General features: G+C 55.7%; 1 protein-coding gene and 1 long non-coding RNA gene across 2 annotated transcripts; both read left to right on the top strand.

The window, feature by feature from the left end:
- Positions 1-2244: 2244 nt before the first annotated feature.
- LOC119101697 (uncharacterized) lies at positions 2245-8243 on the top strand. The gene is made up of 4 exons (XM_037225112.1): positions 2245-2357; positions 6258-6385; positions 7181-7271; positions 7691-8243. Exons 1-4 carry the CDS (start codon positions 2303-2305, stop codon positions 7912-7914), a joined length of 498 nt encoding a protein of 165 aa, XP_037081007.1. The 5' UTR covers positions 2245-2302; the 3' UTR covers positions 7915-8243.
- A 3721-nt stretch (positions 8244-11964) lies between these two features.
- Positions 11965-13657, top strand: LOC119101696 (uncharacterized). Its single transcript, XR_005094602.1, has 3 exons — positions 11965-12399; positions 12955-13082; positions 13574-13657. It is a non-coding gene; the product is annotated as an uncharacterized LOC119101696 (long non-coding RNA).
- Positions 13658-14755: the final 1098 nt, after the last annotated feature.

Here is a 14755-nt window from a genome sequence, read left to right as displayed (position 1 = left end):
AGAGGCATTAATCCATCAATTATGCTCTCCAATGGCGAGCCACAATAACCATGATCCGAAAGGATATTATCTTGGACATGGCCAGTGGCTACCGGTTTCTGCCAAATCTTTTGGGCTAACCATGGTTCGCGCCGCAAACCAGTTCAGTCCAAGCTATGTTATTCGCGACAGAGCAAGTGCACTAGAACGTGATACGGAGTGTTCACCCTCCGGTGACATACTTTTCCTGCCCCTCCCCCCCCCCCATATTACTTTGGCGAATCGCAACTTCAGTTACCGCAGTTCCACGCAAACATTCTAGTCACCGACCAGCATGTACCCATCTGGTGCTCGTCTTGGAACGCCTCGCCGAGTCGTAAGTCTCCAAATATTTCAACACCGCCCGAACTCACTGTCCACGGCCTACCCGCTCCCAAATATTTTGATTTTCCAAAAGCCGTCGCTCTGTGAAGCCACAGTCTGACGTCTCTCAAATATAGTGTGTACATGATGGCCATTGGCACTGACTTAGTCATCGCTGGCTGCTTTACCTTTGCCTTGCGTTACATTTGCCCAGCCATTACGGGCCTGATTCTGTATCTTGCCCAAAAGCTCACGCCACCGTCGATCCTACTCCCCTGTCGCTCAGAACAATGACGTGTCCAATCCCCAGTCAGCACCAGCCGACGAGATACCTCTGGCTCCCGTTGCAGAAGAACACGCAGCGTCTCAGCCTACTGTGCCTGAACCTGCGGTGACCACCGTTGGCGCCACTACTCTCTGCACGAGTGGTCCGGCACATCAGGTTCCAGCCGCCGTGGCTCGTCCCCTTGCGCAAACGCGTGCCACGCCACGATCTGCTCGACCTGAGACGAGAGGTCTGAAGGTCTGACCTAACACCCCAAATCCCTGATATTTGTCACGTGCCAGATGTGTTAGCAGCGAAGCGAATACCGCCGCGAGCGCTCACGTTCATGCATATATGTATATATATATATATATATATATATATATATATATATATAATACATGTATATATATGCATGTATATATAATCGTGTGTATGGAACACGTCGTGCTCTGAACGCAACGTCTATGCGAACCGCCCCTCAGTTCTGCAGAACTGCGTGCCGGCTAGTTTCCGGTGCAATGTATGCCTTTGACGTGTGCATATGTCGCCCCAGAGTGCGCGACCAGTGTTTGATGTATGTATGTGTATGTCGCATCAGAGCACACGTTCCATGTACTCTGCGTCATTTGGTACTTGCTTTAAGTCAGTTTAGATTATGCTAAATGTTTAGGGTCATGTAGGATTGCTACATCATAGCATTAGGGTGTTGGTTAGGCCAAGTTTCATTGCGTGCTCACGAAGTTAAAGAAACGCCACTCAGTCTATTCAGGTTACTCGCGATGCGTCATTAGTCGCTGCGTGCTTGACTGACAGCACTGCTGCCAACCAATCATAGTTGTTGTCTGTTGTCATTCTTTGGTTCGGGAGGGGGGCTATTGTAACGACTACTATGACTTATACCTTGTTATTCACTTCATAGTTCATCCCATTTTTCACTTCTGTTCGTCGGTGCTCGTACGATTTATCTCATTGTCGGTACTCACTAGTCTGTTTTATTATTGATACCTTGTTATTCCCCACCTAGTTCGTCCTCTTATTTACCTTATAGATAACCAAAACAGCTGTGCATCATAAGGCGTTTCTGCAGTCTTGTTAAGCCCGGGTACCAGATCTCCGCAGTCATTGCGACATGCAATGGAACGTTCTCGAGTGCGCTCTCGCGAGATCAGAGGTCGCCCGGCAACGCCCCGCGGTGTCTATTAGCTGACGTTAACCACGTAGCGGCAGATGAGGTCCGACCGCCGCCAGGGCGCGACTCTGCACTGCTTACACAACGCGAGCGAGTCCGACTATCCTGTGGCCAAACATAGGTAACCTTCTTACTTGTATTTTTAATGGACAGTGGGAAGAAAATCGTGGACCTACCACGTGAGGCGTCACATCGGTGCCGGTGTCCGCGTCGGTGCCGGGCCGAGCAGCGGGCGCCATCGGTCGCCTCGTTGCTCGGTGTTCGTGTCGGCGCGTCGGAGGGGCGGCACGCCGCCCATCGGTTATGACCACGGTCCGGGTCGGGTCGTGGGCACCCGGGGCACCCCGTGGTCGATATGGCGCCGTGTTTTAGTTACGGCAGGTAAACAGCGCAGTGGCCGGGCGGCGCGCGCTGATTTGGCGCCACTGGCTGGCCAGGAGTCGCAGGTGGCCCCAGCGCGGCGTCCAGCTGCCACTGGCAGCACCCAACATCGCTCCGGCAGCATGGCGCACCGGACGCTGGCCATCGCCGTCGTCATCCTGGCGCTGATTGCAGCCGGTGAGTGGCCGCAAGCCCAGAGCCGGGGCCGGTCAGAGGCCCGGCGGCGTGCTCTGCGGTGGCCCAGGGCCCAGCAGTCGGAGACCCGACCGTGGGTCGACCCCAGGTCCGCTCAAGCGCCAGTCAGAGTTTGCTTAATTATGGTACGGTAATTGAAAGCGACTCAGCAGCTCCGTGCTGCCCCCAGTCACGGCAGACTGAGACCGGCTCAACCAAGCCGCCAGTCAGGTTTGTGCGGGAGTCTGTTGTTTAGCAACGCTCTTTTCCAAACCCTTCCTACTGGGCGGCACGTGACAGTGTTCGCATCCAGCTTAAACGAATGATTTGAGAAGCACCGACCATATCTCTCGCCTCTGCACGATTTTTCCGTGACGAGGTAGACAACGGGGACGCGTGACGAGCTCCGAGCGGGACGAGACAACTACGCACCACCGACAGCAGCGGGCTGTCTTCGGCTGGCCGAACGTTCCTTGAGGGAGCGCGCGTCTTGGAATGCAGACTGCGTTCTTTGTCCCTGAAGGACTGACTTATGACAATGGGGTATGATGTACTGAGCATAAATCCATACATGTAACCGGTTTCAGAAAGAGAAGCTACTACTTACTTCCGGCTGGCCGAAGTAACTTCGGCATAACTTCCTACTTCCTACGCGGGTTTTATAAACCTGTCATCCTTCTTCAGAAGTAAACCCTTAAGTGCCAAGACTGAAGTAATTTCAATAACGGAATAAGCGGTGGTTCCCATGACGACAATGTCGTCGCTCTGGGCCCGAGACGTTGAGCTGCCTATAATAAATCCAAAAATATCGCTAAGGTTACATAAGCGTGGTCTTTACAAACTTAGTGTTGAATTTGTGATTTGTGTGGCGATTGATTGATACACTTATTATGATCACCTCTTTGATTCGCTGAAAAAGAGACATCTTATAATTCTCAATATTGCGTCGCTACTCGAAGAGTGAAAAAGCCGTGTTTCGTGTGTTCATACTCTGAGCTTTCTCATGCCACGTGTCAAGGCAATGTGCACTTCACCGACAAAAGCTCCCAGATATGGCTGACTTTATCCTTACCCTAGGACGTGCATTTTGTGACTTGTTTCATATACGTCCGTGCCACAGACGAAAAGAACACGATCTCGTGAAATTCGCGACGTGTGCGAAAAGGGATTTATCACGGCCTGTCAGCTTTACCCACCACAGTTTTCATGTTTTTGATGCCAACAAAGCTACTATACGAACCGCGGTTGCGTTGATTTTCTCACATATGCTGACATGTGATATGTTGGCCCTTGATATGTTGGCATCGCGCCGTAGCACAATAATCTCTCACCGCAGGTTGATTCCCGGCCCAATGGTCTGCTCCAGCATGACTATGCACCGGCTCCTGCATGAGCACCATTGATTATTTTGCGACGGGCCAGAGCATCTAGTTATTTTACTTCCGTTTCGGAGTAAACGTCTACTCCACGTTCAAATTAGCTGCGTTTATGAAGCCCGGTGGATGCCTGGTGAAGTACAGAGCATCACTCGGGGCTCCAAACGGGTCTCGCCCTGCCACCGGGGCCCTTGTTCTGAACCAAAGCGCGTCGTATAGCAGACTGCAGTTAGTTTGTTTGACCTGCGGCCATTTACCTTGAAAACTTTCTCGCATTCCACCCCTAAAACCTTCTGATTCTATTCGATCCCAACCAGGAGTAAAGTGCATCATATCTGGTGCTCGCAACGCCATTCTGCATACGTCGTTCATCTGACATCCCAGTTACTTGTCAGTACACTCTTCCACCACGCACGGAAAGCCTAAGGTTGCCTTGGAAACTGGAAGCCTCGAGGACCAGTCTCAGGCGAGCCTCGGGGTGAATTCGCAGACACTCGGACGACAAAGAATATATGCGGTCGACGTCGTTTAAGACGTCATACCCAGGAATCCTGAGATTCCTTCGGGTATTCCGTGTAACACGGATGGCAAAGATTTTACCTGACATCACGTACAATTTTTGTCGGACGTGCCACCTTTATCAATCACTTAGGACAAAGTACGACAGAATCGCGCAAAAGGTCCAATCTTTAACAACTTAATTTGTGCGGATACAACGGTTGACGTGTAAAAAGGGAGCGTGTCCGGCATAACAAACAGCAAAGTTTGCAGCTCTCATATGTTGCCCACGCTCGTCAGCAAGCATTGTACACGCTTGGTACATACAATAATGGCTATGTCCTGCAGAAGCACCTATTGTCGTGAATACTACGAGCGTGTGAACAGAAAACGTACCAAGCTGCGAACACGCCCGGCAAATATTCCACGTGACGTCACAAGGAGCAGAGAATTGCTCGTACGCTGTGAATGCACCTTCAGCCTCGCCTGGAGGCAGTCCCGAGCGTGATCGCAGCAGCACCTCGCTGTCGACTAGTCAAGCTGGCATCGGTCGGTATCTGTACCGCATCGGTCGCCCGCCACATCCCACCGACAGCTCTAATAGCGCACGGCGGCCTCGGCCGTGGCTATCGTGCCTATCGTCTATACCGACTCTGGATAGCCGACCAATGGGGCGTGTTCCATACCGCATTATTGGCGGCCAACGACAAGCGAACGCCATGCAGATTGTGGCTTTACTGTCAAAACAAATGTGCGTTACCAATAATTATGACTGTTAGCATACCTACCTTTCCATCTACCCACCCGTGGAGGGATGGGGTAGAGCCGTGAAGTCCACGACAGGTGTAAGCTTTAACGATCAAGACCAGGTGACGTCAGAAGGCAGGACGCAGCGCGCCGAACATGGCGGCACTTTACGCACTCGCCACAAAGTTCTGCGCTGCTCGGAAATTTCCCGATCCGATGGTGAGGTTACGACTAACGCAACAACCAGCACGATACCACTCACTGCTGACGTCCAGCCCCGAAATATTCGTAATCAATATGTCGTATAAAAGCTCGCGTAAAATAGTCCAAGACAAAAATGGGATGCCTCGAGGAATCATATGTCAAATGGGGATTTACGGCGCATCAAACATAAGGCACATACAGTCTATGGACGAGAACGCAACGCAGGTTTTCAAGTTCTTTAAACAAAATACAATGGGCGGAGGCATCTCGTAGCATCCATATACCTGCTTGGTTTACCCAAATACCTAAGCTGCTTCAAAATGTAACGCGCGGTAAGCAGTTGTGAAAACGACTGCTAAGGGATTTCACTCAATTTCTTTGGGCAAGGAACAAACAACACACAATATCAAATCAAAACTGAAGTTTCCTAACGTAAGTTCATATAAGGTTTCAGGTGGTCCAGGCTTTCCATTGGGGGGCTGAAGACTTGAACAATATTCGAGGGGACAAAAGCTCTCCCAAAGTGGCGGTACTTCTAAAGTTTAAGCCAGGCCTTTTACCTTATTGGCTTAGTAAAATCCCGTCCGTCATTTATTGCCATCAACCACGAGCGCCCCCTTTCAACAAAACAAACGAAAACAGCTGCCTGCTCAGTTGCGCCTGCCCACCCCGTGACGCCGTCACGAGCGTTCAATAATCCGGCGGCGGCGTATACATCGCGTGGGCTGCGAAGACTCCCTCCCCCCCCCCCCATCAGTCCCTCCACGGCACGCACTCATTCGGCATGACGACTATCGTTCCTTTTCACGGAAGCTTAAGTGTCATTCCCCAAAGGCATGTCTGGACGCGTCACCGAGACCAGGGAATGCGTTTTGGCTGACGTGATTACAGTGAGCAGTGACCGCAGCAATGGGCACTAGGATTTAATTGCTCATCGGCCAGTGGCGTGGGACCGTAGCCGATTTCACCAGCTGCTTGCTTAGCGAGGAAACCGGAAAATGCTTGTATTCGATGCGCTCCTTCCTGAGTTAAACTGACCACTGACCTGAGCTCGACCCCTTTGCCGCCGTTGCCGTAGGCGAGTGTCTACTCTGCAACGTCTGCATTCCGGCGCTGAGTGGGGACAATGTGGCACAGCGCGAGGCCAATAAGTGGCGCGCCAACATCAGCCGGACATTCGAGAACAAGGCCGAGACTGATTTTCAGGTGAGCACAGCCACCAGTCAGGTGTCCAGGGAGCTATAGGTGAAGCGCGCTAGAGGCGAGCTGAGCCGCAGGTGAACCGCACTAGAGGTGAGTCGAGCTGCAGATGAAGCGAGCTAGAGGCGAGCCGAGCAGCAGGTGAACTGAGCTAGAGGTGAACGGAGCTGCAGGTGAACCGAGCGAGAGGAGAGCCGAGCTGCAGGTGAACCGAGCGAGAGGAGAGCCGAGCTGCAGGTGAACCGAGTCACGCAAAATCAAGTTAAGTGGCGCTCCAGCGCTACAGCCTTACTGGGCTGGCCTTATTAAGGTCAGATAACTTTGCCAGCGGTTTGAGCGTTACACGAAGTGCCATCATCGAATAATCACGTGCGCTGCGTGGTTTATTTTACCACACATGTGGCAGCGGCGGCGTCGCCCCTTCTCTCGCCGAGCGTAGCTAAATACGCAAGCCCATTTGTCCCCAAACAGAGCATCTCTCATTGGGAAATGCGTTTTTACCAGTCCTGGGAGTATGATGTTTCTATGCAAAAGGTCAGTCATAAGCACCCATCTGTGTAAATTTTGCTAAAACAGAACGAAGCGTAAAATGACTATAGTGCCGTAAACAATGGTCGAATATATTGTTTGCCATGTGACACCGTCATCTATTCAATACCAAATGTCGCACGGACGCTTTCCTTGCACAAATGACGTCACCAACACATGGAGGCTTTGGTGTGCTCATACCGGCTGATCGAACCGCCCCTCCGTCCGGCCTCTTCAGCCAGCACTGACCTTCCCCCCTCCCCCTTGTCATAGGTGTGCGGCCAATTCGACAACACCAAAGAACAAGCCCAGGCCAGCTGCCCTTGGAACGACGATAGTGTGATCTGCCTTGACATTAAGCACGGTAAGTGAGACGAGCCACGTGCTTAAGCGGACTCCAAACGGGTCAGGCGTGCACACGTCGCCTTCCCCGGCAGCCGGCTAACGACCCCGTCGTTCTATGTTCTACGCGTGGCTCAACCCTGGCTTGATGTGACCTCCACGGACATAGCATTCGCTGGCATCGGGTTCAATGGCGCTGCCCTTGCTGGCCTCGCCCTCGCTGATAGTGCCTTCACTGGCACTGCCTCGCTGACGGCGCCGTCGCTGATAGTGCCCTTACTGGCGACGTTTCGCTGACGGCACCCCCACCAACGGAGCCCTTACTGGCAGTGTCCTCACCGGTGGTGCCCTCAGCGGTAGTACCCTCACCGTTAGTGCTCTCACCGACGCCGCCCCGTTGAAGATGTCTTCACTGACGCGTCCACCTCACCGTCCCCGCAGATAACTGGGAGGCACTGAGCTGCGGCCGGGTGCCGTTCGACTCGGACATGCAGTGCTGGACATGTTGCGGCGGCGCGCTCATCTGCCCGTGCCAGGGTGCGCTCTGTAACGCCGCCGACCGGGTGCAGCAGTGGTTGGCCAAGTCCAGCGCGCCGCCGGCCGGCGGCCAGGGGGCGGCCACCTTCCCAGCCCTGCTCGTCCTCGCGCTGGCCGCCGCCTGCTAAATGACGGCGGCCAGCGCGCCGCGATCCCGGCGGCGGAGCCTCGTGCGGCGGAGACCTGATCAGCTGGACCCACCGCGGCGCGGACTACCACGACCCAGGTCGAGAGGCAGGGACCCTGCGGCGGAGATTTTCGCGACGGAAATTTCCGCGGCGGTGACCCACGGGTGGAGACCCGCTGCGCAGGCTTACAACGCGGAGACCCGAGCGCAGGAGAGCTCCCCAGCGGGGATTGAACGGCAGTGCTTGCTGCAGCCGAGACGCACCGGCGAAGAGCCGGGCGGCGGTGATCAGCCCCGGCGGCGGCATGGCCGGTCGTCACGGGATCCTCGCGTGCGCGCCGAATCCCTGCGGCGCGCAGCGGCCGGCCCGGGCCGACCGGTCGCGCGCCGGCGCCGGCGCCACGCCGGGTTGCCAGAGACTGTGGCGCCGGCTGCGCCTGCCGCCGCGCGGTAATGCCAACACCGCACCCGCCGCGCGGCCTCGCTGCGGTGCGACGACGACGCCGCAGCCGACAACGAGCCCGACTCACACCGGCACTGGTCAGCCGGTCAGCAAGCGTTGGCGTCCGGAGGCTGAGCGAGTTCTGGCTTTCATGTGTCCTGGTGCAAGTCGCGAAATGTTTGCTCAAGCCCAGTTGGTGACAGAGTCTGCCTGTCCGGAAAGTGTGCATACCCCGAACGCCAATGTGATGAAATGACGCCGTTTTCAGCTTTCGGATTAGCGCACAATTGACAAAAAATGAGTAGCTTTTAACATCAGAACCCACAAGTCCCACGATTCAATTGATAGTCATGACAACACGTTGCTAATCTTAATTATCTCGAAGACTTCACCTCATATCGCGTTAATACAATTTTGACTTCGAAACCACGTTTCACCTGTCTTTTATCGTCGCCGAGCGCACCAGAAAACTTTGTCCCTCCCTGCCTAGACATGGAACCACGCCGTGCACCGGGATCAATTCGCGCAACTATTTTCGTTTCGGGATCGCGACGCATGTCGTGGCGCACCCTTTTGTGGAGAACCAGCGACTGCGTGAGGAACATCAGCCGGTGCCGGTGCAGGTGCCGGCGTCCGTGTCGGTGTGTCGGAGGGGCGTCACGCCGCCGCCCGGTTATGACCACGGTCCGGGTCGGGTCGTGGACCGGCCCGGGGCACTCCGTGGTCGATATGGCGTCGTGTTTCAGTTACGCCTGGCGCCCGGTAACGGCGGTAAACAGCGCGGCGGCCGGGCGGCAAGGGCGCAACCCGGCGCCACTGGCCACCCCGGCAGCGCGAGCAGCCTCAGCGCGGCGTCCACCCGCCATCAGCAGCACCGAGCACCGCTGCGGCAGCATGGCGCGCCGGACGCTGGCCGTCGCCGTCGTCATCCTGGCGCTGATCGTGGCCGGTGAGTGGCCCAAATCCCAGAGCCGGGGCCGGTCAGAGGCCCGGCGGCGTCCTCTACGGTGACCCAGGGCCCAGCAGTCGGAGACCCGACCGTGGGTCGGCCCCAGGTCCGCTCAAGCGCCAGTCAGAGTTTGCTTAATTCTGGTACGGTAATCGAGAGCGGGTCAGTAGCTCCGTGCTGCCCCCAGCCCCGGCAGACCGAGACCGGCTCAACCAAGCCCCAAGTCGGGTTTGTGTGGGAGTCTGTTGTTTGGCGACGCTCTTTTTCAAACCCTCCCTACCTGGCGGCACATCCGACCCTCATATCCTCTATTTTGCTTCATCTTGCATCCTCGCGACACCCCGCTTGTCCGGGGCAGGCTGCATCTGTCAGCCACGAGTGGGCCGAGAGCCCCATGAGAAGGGGACCCCGATCGGGTACCCAGCGCGCATGCGCGGGCTTAAGCTCGGCGGTTGGCCCCCCAGGCGCACGCGAGTCTGCCCCGTTGTTAACCCCATCCTTCATCCCATAGTCCTGAAATGATCATGTCTGACGGAAAAGGATCAAATCCAGACAACCAAACAACCGGTAGAACGTGACAATGTTCGCACCCAGTGTAAACAATGATCTGAGGGGCATCGACCACATCCCTCGCCTCTGCATGATTTTTCCGTGACGAGGTGGACAACATGAGAGCGTGATGAGCTCCGAGCGGGGCGCGACAACCACGCACCGCCGACAGCAGCGGGCTGTCTCCGGCTGGCCGAGCGAGGTCCGGCCCAGTCGAAGGCGACTGCACTCGTCTCCAGCTGATCAGGCCATCAACCATATATGACGGTATTTGACCCATCCCTGGCGGAAACGCGCGTCTTGGAATGAAGACTGCTTCATTTGCCTCTGAAGGGCTGACTTATGACAATGGGGTACGATGTGGTGAGCATAAATGCATACCTGGAAGCATCATTCATAACACCGCAACTAAAAAAATGCATGCGACAGGAAAACGATTCAACTATACGCAGCAGATGATGCTAGGATAGATATCAAGGATGCACAATAGCATGCAAGCAAGACAATCAATCCAGGGGCCACCGCTCCATTCGCCGCTGAAGGCAGGCGGTTGGGCTACCCCCCATCACGAGGTACGAGGACGCTTGCTTGCAGACGCACAGCCTGATGAGCGGCAGAACCGGCGGCTCCCGGCCAGCCAGTCAGCTGCATCCAAATACAACATCGCGTGCCTGGTAAACATGTTCGGGATGTTGCCAGACGCCCTGAGGTCCCACAGCCTCACGCGGGGCTCCAAACGAGTCTCGCCCCGCCACCTTGTTCTGAACCAAAGCGCGTCGTATAGCAGACTGCCGTTGATTTGTTTGACCTGTGGCCAATTACCTTGAAAACTTTCTCGCATTCCACCCGTAAAACCTTCTGATTCGATTTGATCCCAGCCAGGAGTACAGTGCATCACATCTGGTGCTCGCAACGCCATTTTGAATACGTCGTTCGTCTCACATCCCAGTTACTTGTCAGGACATTTCTCCACCACGCGCGGAAAGCCTAAGATTGCCTTGGAAACTGGAAGCCTCGGGGACCAGTCTCAGGCGAGCCTCGGGGTGAATTCGCAGACACTCGGACGACAAAGAATCTATGCGATCGACGTCAATTAGGACGTCATACCCACGGATCCTGAGATTCCTTTACATATTCCGTGAAACACGGATGGCAAAGATTTTACCTGACAGCACGTATAATTTTTGTCGGACGTGCCGTCTTTTTCAATCATTTTGAACGAAGTACCACAGAATCGTGCAAAACGTCCATTTTTAACAACTTAATTTGTGCGGATGCAACAGTTGACGTGTAAAAAGGGAGCGTGTCCGACGTAACAAACATCGAAGTTTGCGGCTCTCATATGTTACCCACGCTCGTCAGCAAGCATTGTACACGCTTGGTACATACAATAATAGCTATGTCCTGCAGAAGCACCTATTGTCGTGAATACTACGAACGTGTGAACAGAAAACGTACCAAGCTGCGAACACGCCCGGCAAACATTCCACGTGACGTCACAAGGAGCAGAGAATTGCTCGTACGCTGTGAATGCACCTTCAGCCTCGCCTGGAGGCAGTCCCGAGCGTGATCGAAGCAGCACCTCGCTGTCGACTAGTCAAGCTGGCATCGGTCGGTATCTGTACCGCATCGGTCGCCCGCCACATCCCACCGACAGCCCTAATAACGCACGGCGGCCTCGGCCGTGGCTATCATGCAGACGTCTATACCGACTCTGGATAGCCGACCAATGGGACGTGTTCCATACCGCAATATTGGCGTCCAACGACAAGCAAACGCGATGAAGATTGTGGCGTTACTGGCAAAATAAATGTGCGTTACCAATAATTATGATCAATAGCATGCCTATCTTCCCATCTACCCACCAGTGGCGGAATGGGGTAGAGTCGTGAAGTCCACGACAGGTGTAAGCCTTAACGATCAAGACCAGGTGACGTCAGAAGGCAGGATGCGGCGCGCCGAACATGGCGGCACTTTACGCATTCGCCACAAAGTTCTGCGCTGCTCGGAAATTTCACTATCCGATGGTGAGGTTACGACTAACGCAACAACCAGCACGATACTGCTCGTCGTTGACGTCCAGCCCAGAAATATTCGTAATCAATGTTTGGTATAAAAGCTCGCGTAAAATATTGCAAGGCAAAAATGGGATGCCTCCAGGAATCATGTCACGTGGAGATCTACAGCGCGTCAAGCATAAGGCGCATACGGTCTATGGGCGGGAACGCAACGCAGGTTTCCAAGTTTTTAAATTAAATGTATTGGGAGGAGGCATCTCGTAGCATCGATATACCTGCTTGGTTTACCCAAATACCTAAGCTGGTTCAAAATGTGGCGCGCGTTAAGCAGCTGTGAAAATGGCTACTGAGCGATTTCACAATTTCTTTTTGGGGAAAGAGCAAATATAAAATATTTCACAACTCAAATATAAGGTTTCCTAACGTAAGTTCATATCAAGTTTTGGTTGTTCCAGGCTTTCCACTGCGGAACTGAAGACTAAAACGATATTCGAGCGGACAAAAGCTTTCCTCAAGTAGCGGTACTTCGTAAGTTTAAGAAAGGCCTTTCACCTTACTGGCTTAGTAAAATATCACGTCCGTCATTTATTGCCATCAACCATGAGCTACACCTTTCAACAAAACAAACGGAAACAGCTGCCCGCTCTGTTGCGCCTGCCCACCCCGTGACGCCGTCACGAGCGTTCAATAGTCCGGCGGCGGTGTATACAGCGCGTGGGCTGCGAAGACTCCCTCCCTCCCCCCCCCCCCCCCCCATCAGTCCCTCCCCGGCACACACTCATTCGTGCATGACGACTATTGTTCCTTTTCACGGAATCTTAAGTGTCATTCCCCAAAGGCATGTCTGGGCGCGTCACCGAGACCAGGGAATGTGTTTTGGCTGACGTGATTACAGTGAGCAGTGAGCGCAGCAGGGGGCACTACGGTTTAATCGCTCAACGGCCAGTGGCGTGGGACCGCAGCCGAACTTCTCCAGCTGCTTGTTTGGTAAAGAAGCCGGAAAATGATGGCATTCGCTGCGCTCCTTCCTGAGTTAAACTGACCACTGACCTGAGCTCGACCCCTGTGCCGCCGTTGCCGTAGGCGAGTGTCTGCTCTGCAACGTCTGCGTTCCGGCGCTGAGTGGGAACAAAGTGGCAATGCGTGAGGCCAACAAGTGGCGCGCCAACATCAGCCGGACATTCGAGGACAAGGCCGAGACTGATTTTCAGGTGAGCCCAGCCACCAGTCAGGCGTCCGGGGAGCTATAGGTGAAGCGCGCTACAGGGCAGCCGAGCTGCGGGTGAGCCGAACGAGGGGTGAGCCGAGCTGCAATTGAACCAGGCTAGAGGCGAGCCGAGATGCAGGTGAACCGAGGTAGAGGCGAGCCGATCTGCAGGTGAACCGAGCTAGAGGTGAGCTGAGCTGCAGGTGAACCGCGTTGGTGGTGAGTCGAGGTGCAGCTGAATCGAACTAGAGGTGAGCCGAGATGCAGGTGAACCGCAGGTGAAAGGTGAACTTGTAGGTGAAATATATTGTTTGCCATGTGACACCGTCACCTACTCAATACCAAATGTCGCACGGACGCCTTTCCCGCACAAATGACGTCACGGACACAGGGAGGCCTTGGCGCGCTCATGCCGGCTGATCGAAACCGCCCATCAGACCAGCCTCTTCAGCCGGCACTGACCGTCCCCCCTCCCCTTCCCCCTCCCCGTCACAGGTGTGCGGCCAATTCGTCCACACCAAAGAACCAGCCCAGGCTAGCTGCCCTGGGAACCACGAGGAAGCCGTCTGCCTCCACATTACGCACAGTAAGTGGGGCAAGCCACATGCCCAAGCCGTCTCCAAACTGGGTCAGGCGCGCACACGTCGCCTTCGCCGGTAGCCGGCTAACGACCCCGTTGTTCTATCTTCTACGCATGGCTCAACCCTGGCTTGATGTGGCCTCCACGGACGTAGCGCTCGCTGGCATCGGGTTCAATGGCGCTGCCCTTGCTGGCCTCAGCCCTCGCTGATAGTGCCTTCACTGGCACTGCCTCGCTGACGGCGCCCTCGCTGATAGTGCCTTCACTGGCAATGTCTCGCTGACGGCGCCCTCCATGATGGTGCCCTTACTGGCAATGTCTCGCTGACGGCACCCCCACCAGCGGTGCCCTTACGGGCAGTGTTCTCAGCGGTAGTGGCCCTCAGCGGTAGTGCCCTCAGCGGAAGTGCGCAAACCGACGCCGCCCCGCTGACGTCGTCTTCACTGACGCGTCCCCGCCACCGTCCCCGCAGGTAACTGGGAGGCACTCAGGCTGCGGCCGGGTGCCGCTCGACTCGGACCTGCGGTGCTCAAATGAGCGTGGTCTGACAGTCTGCCCGTGCAACGTTGCGCGCTGTAACGCCGCCGACCGGGTGCAGCAGTGGGAGGCCAAGTCCAGCGCGCCGCCGGCCGGCGGCCAGGGAGCGGCCACCCCTTCCAGCCCTGCTCGTCCTCACGCTGGCCGCCGCCTGCTAAATGACGGCGGCCAGCGCGCCGCGATCCCGGCGGCGGAGCCTCGTGCGGCGGAGACCTGATCAGCTGAACCCACCGCGGCGCGGACTACCACGACCCAGGTCGAGAGGCAGGGACCCCTGCGGGCGGAGATTTTCGCGACGGAAATTTCCGCGGCGGTGACCCACAGGGTGGAGATTCCGCGGCGCAGGCTTACGACGCGGTAGACCCGAGCGCAGGAGAGCTCCCCAGCGGGATTGAACGGCGGTGCTTGCTGCAGCCGAGACGCACCGGCGGAGGAGCCGGGCGGCGGTGATCAGCCCCCGCGGGAGCGTGACCTGTCGTTACGGAAACACTCGCGTGCGCGCCGAATCCCTGCGGGGGATTAGTACTCATGGGCCATGGTGCCAACCGGGATTCACCCCC

The sequence above is a fragment of the Pollicipes pollicipes genome, unplaced genomic scaffold (genome assembly GCF_011947565.3).
Source record: "Pollicipes pollicipes isolate AB1234 unplaced genomic scaffold, Ppol_2.1 Scaffold_4881;HRSCAF=5763_pilon_pilon_pilon, whole genome shotgun sequence".
NCBI classification, from domain to species: domain Eukaryota; kingdom Metazoa; phylum Arthropoda; class Thecostraca; order Pollicipedomorpha; family Pollicipedidae; genus Pollicipes; species Pollicipes pollicipes.
Note: the sequence above shows the minus strand (reverse complement) of the source record. Positions and strands in the feature narration are given on the sequence as shown.

Bases quoted from the DNA above. Each gene is read 5' to 3' on its own strand.
- LOC119101697 (XM_037225112.1), top strand. From the start codon at position 2,303: ATGGCGCACCGGACGCTGGCCATCGCCGTCGTCATCCTGGCGCTGATT. The intron at 6,386-7,180 runs GTGAGCACAGCC...CCCTTGTCATAG, and splicing joins AGGCCGAGACTGATTTTCAG to GTGTGCGGCCAATTCGACAA. The intron at 7,272-7,690 runs GTAAGTGAGACG...CCGTCCCCGCAG, and splicing joins CTGCCTTGACATTAAGCACG to ATAACTGGGAGGCACTGAGC.